This window comes from Xiphophorus maculatus, chromosome 14 (genome assembly GCF_002775205.1).
Source record: "Xiphophorus maculatus strain JP 163 A chromosome 14, X_maculatus-5.0-male, whole genome shotgun sequence".
NCBI lineage: Eukaryota > Metazoa > Chordata > Actinopteri > Cyprinodontiformes > Poeciliidae > Xiphophorus > Xiphophorus maculatus.
The window spans coordinates 25736510-25748291 of NC_036456.1; the positions used below are offsets into that span (position 1 = coordinate 25736510).

The 11782-nt window shown below is 36.7% G+C and overlaps 1 protein-coding gene across 1 annotated transcript; it reads right to left on the bottom strand.

Annotated features, from left to right (window-relative positions):
* Window positions 1-5380: 5380 nt before the first annotated feature.
* On the bottom strand, window positions 5381-11675 carry LOC111610792. Its single transcript, XM_023345720.1, has 10 exons — window positions 11609-11675; window positions 11355-11542; window positions 10205-10345; window positions 9911-10049; window positions 9437-9620; window positions 8794-8935; window positions 8005-8142; window positions 7249-7307; window positions 5965-6041; window positions 5381-5774 (listed from the first exon to the last, which is right to left on the bottom strand). Exons 1-10 carry the CDS (start codon window positions 11654-11656, stop codon window positions 5706-5708), a joined length of 1185 nt encoding a protein of 394 aa, XP_023201488.1. The 5' UTR covers window positions 11657-11675; the 3' UTR covers window positions 5381-5705.
* Between the last annotated feature and the right edge of the window lie 107 nt (window positions 11676-11782).

Sequence of the window (11782 nt, forward strand, 5' to 3'; positions counted from 1 at the left end):
AATGAGCCACGGTATTTAAAATTAGCCACAGTTTGAACAGGTTGGCCACCGAGTGAAACCGGAACCGCTTTCAGGTCTTGTTTAGGTCTTTTAATTAGCTCTACATCCTTAAGAAAATGAAAAAAACATGATTTTTTTTTATCAGAGACTCTTTTACTGCGCCAGTAATGCCGGAATTAATCGTAAATAATAAAGACTTTGTGGTATTCTGATTTAGTATTTGTTAGTTGTGTTACCACCCCACGCCACTAGAGGCAGTAGCAGACCCGAAAAGATGCAACAGAGGAGCAGATTTAGAAGTACGGAGAAAGCTACAGAATTTCAAAACTGAGTTGTACTGAAGTGAATAAGAGAGAGAAGTTTAAATACATGCTGAGAGTGAAACTCCTTCCTAAAGACGAAGGTATATCACAGATTTAAAAAGAAAATAAAAACCAGAGACCACGGATAATATAGGAAATAGCGCCCCCTTCACTTGAAGTGCAATGGTCCCATTTCCAAATAAGGTGGTGTTGGTCTGCCATGTGGTCCGTCCTCGTCCCTTTCTGGTTGTTGCAGCGAGGTGTAGCTACTTGTAAAATGTAAAAAAAAAAAAAAAAACTTGTAAAATGTTTCCATTCAGCGTATTTATTTCTGTAATTCCAATTTGCGCAATTTTAAAATCAATCTGAAGGAGGGACAGAGGAGATGTTCAGGATATGACTGCTAACTGGAAAGTCTGCCCTCAAGGAAAAATAACCAAACAGGAAATCCACTGTTAGAAAAATTTATTTTTTCTAACATGAAATAAATTTTTGTTACTTACAGAGGAGAGGCTGAGGACAGGTGGAGGTGTGCAGGGCGATGCACATTCTGTTAAAGAAAGGCTAGCATATCTGCACTGAACCTGGTCTCCATCGGGGTCAAAGGCCAACAGGGGAATATTTACTCCACAGTTTGATGGTACCCTAATGGAACAAAATCATAAAGACATTAATTAATGTAAACATATCTGCTTTTATTTGCTGCCATTATATCAAAGAGGTATTTGAAGATCAGACTCCAGCGTTCATTTTTAAATTCTGATCAAACCGAGCTCACTGTAAACAAATAAAGGAGCATTTAAATTAACTTTAATCTGATAAGTTTAAATTGTAGCACTTTTGCGTTGACGTAAGAAGGTTCTGGGTTCGAATCCCTAAAACCTTAACACACTTATTTCACTATTATGGTTCTATTCTAGACATATTTTAATGGATTGAATTTGAATCTGTTTATTTAAGTTAAATCCATTAAGTCCTCCTAAAAAAACAAAAATGTTTTAAAACGTAAACAATTTGTGTTTTGTAAGAAAATATTAGCTTTTGCTTTTTGTAACATTTTGTCACAACACCTTCCTCTGACAGATAAACTAACACAAATAAATAAAAGAATTATGACTGAATGTATTATTTTCATTTATTGAAATTAGTTTCAATTATTGATAATTACACAGCTTCTCATAATATGCTACCATTTAGAAGAAGAATGGATTTAGAAACCAGCAGAATTACCTCAGTGCGGGAACCACGGTGGTTTGCGGTGATGAATTTGGTTTTTTGGTGTCGGATCGCCGCCTCAGCTCAACGTCGGTCACCGCTCTCCAGTCCACAATCCCATTTAAATTAGTAAACCATGCATTGCTGGAAAACCTGTAATCAACATTCGTTATAGGTTTTAACAAGAACGTTTATTCAACTTCAGCTCTGTGTCATTAAATCATTGACTTATCTTTAAAGATTTGGTATTTAGTGGAGCTAATAAAGCTTCTGAGTTTCTAATCTCTCCTCATATTGATGATTTAAACCAGGAGGTCCAAACTTTTGCCAAATGGGCCAAAATTGTAGGCACCTAAAATCAAGAAATTAAAGTAGTTTGATATTTATTGTAGATCCAAAACTTTATGACGGTTTATTAGGGCCGTTGTAGACGGAATAAAATTTGTAAATTTTCACCTAAAACTCAATAACTTTGTGCTTAATCTCAGAAAATTTCCAGAAAAGTTTTCAAAATAACATTTTTCATTTGAAATACAGAAATTACCAAGGATTTTGCAAAAACAAAATTCTGATATTAATCTAAAAATTTTATTTTTTTTAGAAAATGTTAAGATTATTTGAGTTTTTTGCATAAGTTCCTATTTACTACTAATTTAATTTTGGACGTTTGCCGTACTGAAAGAAAGACATTTAGCTTTCTTTTTTGGGGCTCAGTAATAAGAACAGGATTTGGGTCTCTTTCTTTCAAAACATTTGCTATTTTTAGCCAAGTTTAAGAAAGAGTAAAAGCTGACTTGGGTGCAGTAAAGTCACATCTTCAGTCAAAGTCTCTGTAAAAATTTAGTTTTACCTTTTGCTTAAACTTGGTTATAAAGAGACAGATACTTTTTGTTGTACTTTGTACAAAAATCATGTTGGTAACAATTTTTACCGATTACAAATTAAAAATCTCCTTTTGCATCTCCATCTGGACAAATTTGTATAATTTTTAAATTGCAGCTGGGGGCCGGACAAAATCAGTCCAATGGCCACAAACGGCCCCCGGGCCAAACTTTGGACACCCCTGATTTAAACAGCCAAACATTTAGACATTTAAATGTGGACTCACGCAAGCTGCAATGGAGAGTTGTTGGGAAGCAGCCGAGTTGTGATTGTTTCACTCTGACACCAAGAACCACTCTCTTCCTCAATCTTGGTATTTACAAGAATCGTACTTTCATTACCACAGTTTCCAGAACAATCATAAGTACCATCAGTGCAGGTTTGGTGGTTAAACCTAAAGCGAAGAATCACCTGTTGGTTTTTAAGAAGTGAGATCAAGTTTTAAAACACTTAAAAATAGAGGAATGTGTAAATAATTTGTACTTACGGAGATGGATCCGTCTGAGTTAGTTTCTGCTGGGTAGTAAGTCATCATAGTGCCACGAAAATGAGTGGATTGAGCATCGCTGACCAGCAGCAGCAGCAGCAACGCAGAGAGCAACATGTTGCAGCAATCTGACTCTACAGGAAAACTGAGCTGCTGGAGATCAGGAGGGTTTATACTCCCACAGGAAGCCTCTCCTCTCAGTTTCTACTGACGTCTGCTGAGTTTTAACATGGATGTGGGCCAAATATTCACATTTTACTTGATTATCAAGAAAGAAAAATGGGGGTGAGGGGTAAAAAAAGGTCTTGTTTTAAAGCCTGTTAAATATTTGGGGGTTTTGTGATTTTTTCTATCTGAGAAATTCTACAACTTTTAAATTATAAACATTAATAATCATAACAATAATAATCCTTATTGTTCACAAACATGTAGAAATTTGCCTTTGGTTAAAAACACAATACATGATAAAAAAGGGATTTTCAAACACAAATTCATGTCTGAATAACAATTTAGTAACATTATTATATTTGGGATAAGCGCAAAAACCGACACTTTGTGTTGGTTTTTAATATTAATAACCATTACACAACAACTACTGATTCACCATGTTTCAGAAAAGTTTACATTTATTTATAGAAACAGGTTAAACAAAAACACAAAATCTGATAGATACATTTAATTAACCATGTTATTTGTGTTGTAACGCACTTTGTTTGAATATTTAACTAACCAAATAAATGCAAACAAACAATGCAAACGAGCTTAGAGAGACAAAACCTGCAACATGAAGAAAGGTGAGTTAAAAATGAAACTTCAACAAAATGATGTCAGATTCTGCAGCTTTTATTATTCTAGAAGCTTAAATAACGATGTGATAGATTTTCATGTAAACAGTGATGTGCACATTGAAAATTAAGGAACAATTAATGCAATTGGACTTTTTTTTTTTTTAAATAAACCCCCAATTGTATCTTTCATTCACTGTTTTCATTAAGGCTGATTAAGTTTCGTAGCTTTTTTTATTTTTCTACAAAAATTTTCACATAAAAATTCTAGATAACTGAGAGTCAAAGAAAATATTTGATGATTGAAATGACAAATTTCACCCATCAACAAACAGCTGGGTGTTGATATTTTAACAACTTCAGAGCTTTATGAAACCATCTTCACTGTTTTAACACCATGTCGTGTTTGGTAAGAAGTCTACTTAACTGATCAAACCATCAATCATTTAATATTTTAAAATAACATCATCAGACGGACCAAAATATAAAGTTAAGTGGACATTTGTGTATCTTAAGGACCAAAATGACAAAAATTCATACAAGTAACAACAAATAACAAAATCAGACAACAGAAAGTTTCCAAATCAGCTTCTTTCAATAAAAAAACGTATAAAACTTTAACAAAACCTGCAGGTGTGTGTCTGTGTCTGGTGAATGTTTGGTTAAAACATGTTTGTTTTTCACTCAGTGGGTAGAAAATCCAGAAATTTTACTCAAGAGTAGAAATACTTCATAATAAAATGACTAAAGTAAAAAGTACAGTGTAGTAAAAATACTCCTAAAAGTAAATGTTTTCAGAGAAGTTACTCAACTAAATGTATTTGCTATGGATGAGAATAATGAACCACCAGATCAGGTCAAACTCCGGGCCTCAGCTTCCTTAAAGCTCGCTCTGTGATCGTTTTTCTAAGCAAACTTTGACTGTGTGAACTAGACAGACTACATATGGAAATCACCACCAGAGCTGCTGATTTCCATGTTAAAGCTGAGCTCTGTTGTCTCGAGTTTCCACAGGAAACATGGCAGACGGCATAAAGGATGCATGATCCCCTATAATCTGCTCAAACAAATTACCGAGTTTTCACACCTGATCGTCCCAAAGACTCAGGTGGATTTGAGACCAACTTTGCAACATTTGTTGCATTTTCAGTTGGTGTGCAGGGCGGCTGGGTGAACAACCTGCAACCAAAATGGAGAGCCGTCAGGTCTTAGCGGTCGTAGGATTTCTCCACAAGCCATTTCTCTGTTATGCTAGACTCGTGCGTTTGAGTTACCAGCAAACTGTGTGTCAGATCCACACGTGTTTGTGTTTTCTTTCTGTTCATTTCCAGGTTTAATATGATGGTCTTGCCACAGTCTGCTAATTCTCTGTTGTTTATATTTGTCATTAGGGTCGTTTCATGTTAGTCCACTGATTCCTTGTGTTAAATTTCACACCGCAGGCAAAAGCAACCCAGACTGACTTTTACACGTCACTCTGAATGGTGCTATTCCAATCTTTTCATCCAAATAAATCTGATTTCTGCCACTTCAACATGTAGGTCATGCCAAATTTCATCCAACGTTTAGTTCATTAAAGCTGCAGTGTTACTTTAATAAAAAAATGTTGTTTTTTTACATATTTGTAAAAAAACATATTTGACAGTTTATAAAGTGGATCATCTGTGAAGAGTCTTTAAATTAAATGATTAAATTAATTATCTGAAACTATAAAAATGAATGCAGATGATGATTAACATTAAAATGGTTTATTTCATGTAGAAGAAAGTTATAAAAACTAAAACAGACACAAATAACTGTGATAACAAAAAAGTTGCTCAACAACCCGTCCATCCATTCATGGTCTATTCCAGATTATTTTTAAACCGTCAGGAAGGAGATTTGATCTTTCTCCAGTGGATATCAACAGAAATATATCAACTAAAATATTTGTGATCATTAACATAATATGTAACAAAAAGCGATAGATCCCAATTTCAGGAAATGCATCACTCAGCAGAAGTATAGGTACGAAGAGTGTGTCCCAAATTTAAATCAAGCCGTCCTGTGGAGGCGTACGTTCATGCTTGTGTGCAGCCCTCGTCTAGTCAGTTCATCCTTAATCTGGTTTAAAAAAAACAAGAAATACAAATAGTGTCATCAGTTCCACATAAAGAAGAAAATGATCAGTGTTTGTCCTCAGACATTAGAAACAAAACCAAACTAAAAATCTGAACTGAACCAAAGGAAGGAAAAACTGGCCTTTAGTTGACAGTAAACTGGTAAAACCAGCAGAATCAACAAAGTTACTGACCTGTTTGACGAGAGCATCATAATAATTCTCCAGTGATAATGTAGCTGAGATCTTTCCTCTGAGAGCTACAACATAATCTGGAAACAGAGTCGTAGTAATTAGAGGGGCTGCGTTCGACAGAGGGGAGGTTGAGTTGGTTTAAATACTGCTGGGAGTTTAATGGTTGTTATGAGTAGAGTGGATTATTAACTTACCTCCATAACTTGAATTATTACATTTTGAACTTGAAATTTGATGGTTTACAGTGAACACCTGGATTTTTCTGAGAAACTTCACTCTAAATAATTTGCAGAAAATCTGAATTATCTGGGATTTTTTTCATAGGCATAAATAAGAAATTTTAAAGAAAATGCAACATGGAAAGTTTGTAAAAGTGAAATGCTGCTTGACTTTCTCTTGACTGGTGTTCAAAGCAGCCAATCCAGGAGCGGCATTCGTTTACACTGACGCTACCCAAAGAGGGTAAACCAGGAAGACTGTAGATGTTCTCTTCTAATTTTTCCAATGTATATTAATATATGACAAACTATATTTTTGTTTAAACTATAAAAATAGGCAGTTTTAAGGAGTCATAAGTCTCAATTCAGTTCTTGGAAGGCAGTTCAGGTTTATAAACGTTGTGAATATCGGAGGTTCACTGTAATAAATAAAGAATAGACAGATGTGTGTCGTGAATAAAGTAAACTAACTAAATTAATTTTAAATCTCTGGTTAAATTTGAGGAAAATCCAACTTTTTGCAATTTTTTTTGTAGTGCAAGTCTACAATATAAAAATATGCAGTTTTGGTAACTGAAATACCCAATGCTACTTGACTCGCTATTGACTAGCGTTGACGTCAGCCAATCAGCAACAATTGTCCTTACTGCTGATTGGCTGAACCCCAACAGTGAACATCAGGAAGGAGTGCTAAAGCCGTTTCCACTGTGTGCATTAATGAATATTAAGGTATATTCAGTGAACTACTAAAATAGGCAGGTTTAAGTATTTTTAGGTGGTGTGTCATGACACTGGTCTGGGTGTCGGTGTCAACATTGGGTTGTATGGTTGTTAACATCATGGGTTCAGTTTTTTGTTTTTGGGTGGTTGTGGTCATGGATGTTGGTAATGAAACTGGTGTTGCTGTGGTTGAAGTCACTGGAGCTTGATGGGGATTGATTGGTTGGTTATAGTTGACATTGTTTGAGTCTTTTGTGGTTGTTTTAGACAACATGGATACAATTCCAGCTGATCAGTTTTGGAAATAACCAACAAAATATTTAAAAGAAAAACAAAATTAACTTACAGTTTCCAACGGTCACAGTGACACATCGGAGGTCAGAGTGGTAGGTGTTACTGTTGAAACTGTGGAAATAAACCAATACAGAAGATTAAATCACATGTTCAGATGTAGCCTCACAAGGTTCTAACAGAGCCACGAATTTCTTTCTGTCCAATTCCTAAATGTTATTGAAAAGAGTACATTAAAACACACTGTCTGGTTTTGGCTCTTTCTGATTATTTATGGGGATTTTTAAAAGGATGGTGCTTTTGAGCCAAGGAACTTCAGCACCAGCCGAAGCCGGTAAGTTAAAAGAAAGCTTAAAAATAAGACGACAAAGCAAAGCACACCATAACAAATTAAGAATTTAATTCAAAGCACAATAAAATGATGCAGTTAAAAAGATAAAATAAATCAAAGAAGAAAAGTGGTGTTAGGTTCTGGACTCTACAGGACTCAGTCCAAAATCAATATCTTATAATCATTAACCTGTTGATCCACCATTCAGCCTTGAAGAACGCTGACATTGCTACCAAACTGAAGCTTCTCAAAGCAACAGTTAAATAGTTTTTCAAGGTTTAAAATGTTAATTTCTTCATTCTTTCTGAAATTGAGTCTATTATTTGTCTTAACTGAGCAATATCTCTAAAAATTTTACTCAAACTCACATGAATCTGGTTGATGATCACTTAACTCTTTGTTGTTGTTTAACATATTCAGACTTTTCTCTTTTCATTTTGAAGTTGTGTGACGTCCATCCAACATTATAATAGTACTAACCTCGTCTCGACAACAAAACAGATGGGGTGGCTCTGTCCACTTTCTCTTGCGGATGGTGTCCACCTCAGGGTGAAGCTTCCTGATCCGGATGAACTCTTAGATACATTGTGAGGCCCGCTGAACAGGAGTCCAGTAACGCTTCAACAGGAAACAGATATTGCAGTCGTCATGCAAATATCAGCCGCACGTGAAAATGGCTGGCAAACAGCTGCGCAATTATACAACCATACATCTTTGAAGAGCAGAAGTGGAGCCTTCTGAATATAGCAAGAGGTTTCTGGGTGGTGAGTCAACAACAAAACACTTGTCTTTTCCAGCAGCCATTGTACAGCACATACAGCGGTAAAACCAGTTAACAAAATAAGCTGGAGCTCAGCTTGTGTTGCTAGGTAACGGGCTGGGCGTCATTTTGGTTGCTAGGTGACGGGTAGTCCCTGCTGATTTGTGACGTTACATTCCTGCAAATTTTCCAGATACCAAAATCAGCTTTGTGGGAACTTTTTAAAGATCTTGGTCTGTTTTCAGAAGCAGTCGAGACTCAAATGGAAGACCAGAAACAAGCAAAATGTCAATTTTATATAATAAGTCCACTTTAAGAGGATTTTTATTTTTTTTTTAGTTTGAAAAAAGCTTCAGGATAAATGTATTTTCTGTTCCAATGTTTATATTTTGCGTTTTTAATGTTTGTGTTTGTCAGTAATTTGCCATTTAAATTTCCTGAAGTAAACTACAGTATCTCTGCAGCAAAGGTCAAAATTTGAAGCCTGTGATATGGGTTCCCTCACTTACTTGGAATGAGTTGCTTCTGCTCTGATGTTGATTTCCAGCACCTTATTGACTTGGATGAATTTCTGAGCTCTGTTGTCTGGAGTTGGAGGCACAAATCTGGCCACATAGGATCCTTCAGCACAGGATGGCACCTCAGGAATCACTGAAGAGTTTTAGAAAAAGCGAGAAACACAGATACGAAATCAAATAGTGCAGCAGATAAAATAATACGTTAGTAGAAGCTTTCTAATGGTGATACAAGCACCAAATGTGGCATAGATACTTAGATCCCAGATATCCACCATTTTCAAAATGGCTGCCGTATAGGGTGCAGAATTGTTACATTTTGCTATAAATATGGAAAGACTGGCCCAATGTAGAGGATTCTGGGATCAAATTGTATATTTTTGACCGTTTGAAAACCAAATCTGGGACTTTAAATCTCTCAGCATTTATGAGGTTCAACAGTTTGACTCTAATTTTTCTGAATATCTTGGTTCAGAATGAAAATTCTTGCAATTTGTGTGTTTATTTAGACAAAGCAATGGACAGAGAGAATTCAGAAAATCAAAGATCAAAGCTCAGCCAAGAAATTGACTTTTTTTAAATCAAACAAAGCCCTTTCGTACCTGTAGAAGAAGAAGATCTAAATATGGGGTCGTACCTTTCAAGGCAAACTGTAAAGGTATCTTGCTGATGGCGTCGCCGGTAGTTTTCACTTCCTGTGAGCCGCCGGTTTCAGTCAGAGTAATGGTCTGTCTGGGAAAATCTTCTATCACCAGCTGGACTGCGTAACGAAGTTCAGAGCTGGTGCTGCTTACAGGGGAGCTGAATGTCAGAGAACAGGACTGCAAAAAGAAGAGAGACCAAAATATTCTAAATTACATGACAGAAAGTTAAATACCTGGTTTAATTTACGCCCACCCTTATAAATTACACTTATGCTGTTTATTTATAGATTCAAATGTGACTCTGCAGAAGCAGAACTGAAATAAAACTAGTGATGATAGAAGTAGATTTAACACAATTAATGACAACCTAACAACCTATATCTATGCTAAATATATTTAGATGAGACACAAGTAAAACATTTCAGTAACTGCATAATTTATTAATTACACAAACATTTCTTACTTACTGATGAGACATTGAGGACAGGCGGAGGATTACAGGGGTTACACTCTGAATCTGTTGTTTTCCCATATCTGCATTTAACCTCATCTCCATCAGGGTCAAAGGTCAACAAGTTAATAGTTCTTGGGCAATTTCCTGGAACTCTGAGAGAAAATAAAAAGGATTACAGCCATAGCTGAACGATGCCCAGAGGGGTATGAAAAGTTGTATTTTATTAAATTCAATAAAAGGCTGAAGTTTGAAATTTGAAGTCGACTTGATTATAACATGACAAAGATGCTAATGCTAATAGAACTACCTTAAAGCTGGGAGGATGGTGGTCTGTGGTGATGTGTTGGGTTTGCCAATGTCGGACCGGTTCCTCAGTTCAACAGCAGCCACAGCTCTCCAGTATCCAACACCATTTGAAATGCTGTTTATCCACCCTCCGCCATCCAATCTGGAGCGGAAGTTTAAGTAGAAGTATTCAAACTTTACAAATTGTTTGATGTAGTGTGTGTTTCCACATTTGTTAGGCCCAACAAGAAAAGGTTTATTTGTATTTCCAGGAGCTGATAAACTGGGGACATAGAGTTACTTTCGCCGGTTCACTTTTAATTGATGCGTGTTGGAGATGTGCCTGTGCTCTTGTGGGTCAGGTCCAGTGACACAGTGTGTGTACCCTGTGATAATATCCTACAGGCGCTCCTGGAGTACGCTATACTACTAATGTGCATAAATAAATAGATTAATAAAAACTAAGATGAAGCTGAATTAGGTGTAGTTTAAGTCCAGCAGTCTGGCTGCTGAAGTGTAGAAACTGTTCCTCAGCCTGGTGGTTTTGCTCTGGATGCCCCTCAGCCTCCTGCCTGAGTGGAGCGGCTGGGTGGAGACCTTGATGATGAGGAGTGACCCCCTCCTGCTGTGTACGGGTCCGAGGTGGAGGAAAGGCTGCTCCCCACAGTCCTCTGCAGAGCGATGCTCTAAGCAGAAGTGCAGCTACCGTGCCACACGGTGATGCAGGTGCAGAGAATGTTCTCCACCACATGGAGATAGAAGCTCCATATTTTTATTGTATTTAATCAAGTCTAGAGAACCCCAAAGTGCTTCACGCTACATTCAGTCACCCATTCATGCAAACATCCACACTATCATGATGGGAAGCTCTTGAAGTGATAGCTGTCAAACTCCCACCACTATTGTCCATTAGGTATTCCAGCTTCACAAATTGTATTTTATTTTGAATATTTTAGATAAGCTCTATGTTGTATTTCTTCAAATTATTTGGACTTATGTCCCTTAGAATAGGTGAATCCACAAATACACAGCTGTCCACTATAGTGTATATTATGACATTCAAAGTCCAAAATGTAATAGTGCAAGTTATACAGGTAAGTTCAACACTCAGTCAGTCAACTGTGATTTTAAATAGTCAGGCTACATTTGGTAAGACATTAAAATGGACTCACTTAGTCTGAAATCCAGTGTTGTTGGGAAGCTGACAAATTATGATTCCTTCTGTCTGACACCATTCACTGCTAACTTTGTCCACTTTGGTTAATGGAAGCGTCTGAGTCCAAGACCCACAGTTGCCATCGCAGTCCCAGGTGTCACTTTGTGAGCACCCGACAAAATTCTGCTTGTAGCGAAGGATCACCTGTGGATTACATAGAGGTTAAGTAGCATTAAAGGCAGCCATACGTTACAAACAGTGCCCACTTACTGATACATATCCGTTAGTTTGAGTTTCCCCTGGGTAGTAAGTCATCATAGTGCCAAGAAAATGTGTAGCTTGTGAACCGCTGACCAGCAGCGACAGCACAAAGAGAAACATGGTGGCAGAGTGAGAGTCTTTACACAAATACTGAGAAATAAGTCAGATGAATTTAGGAATCCA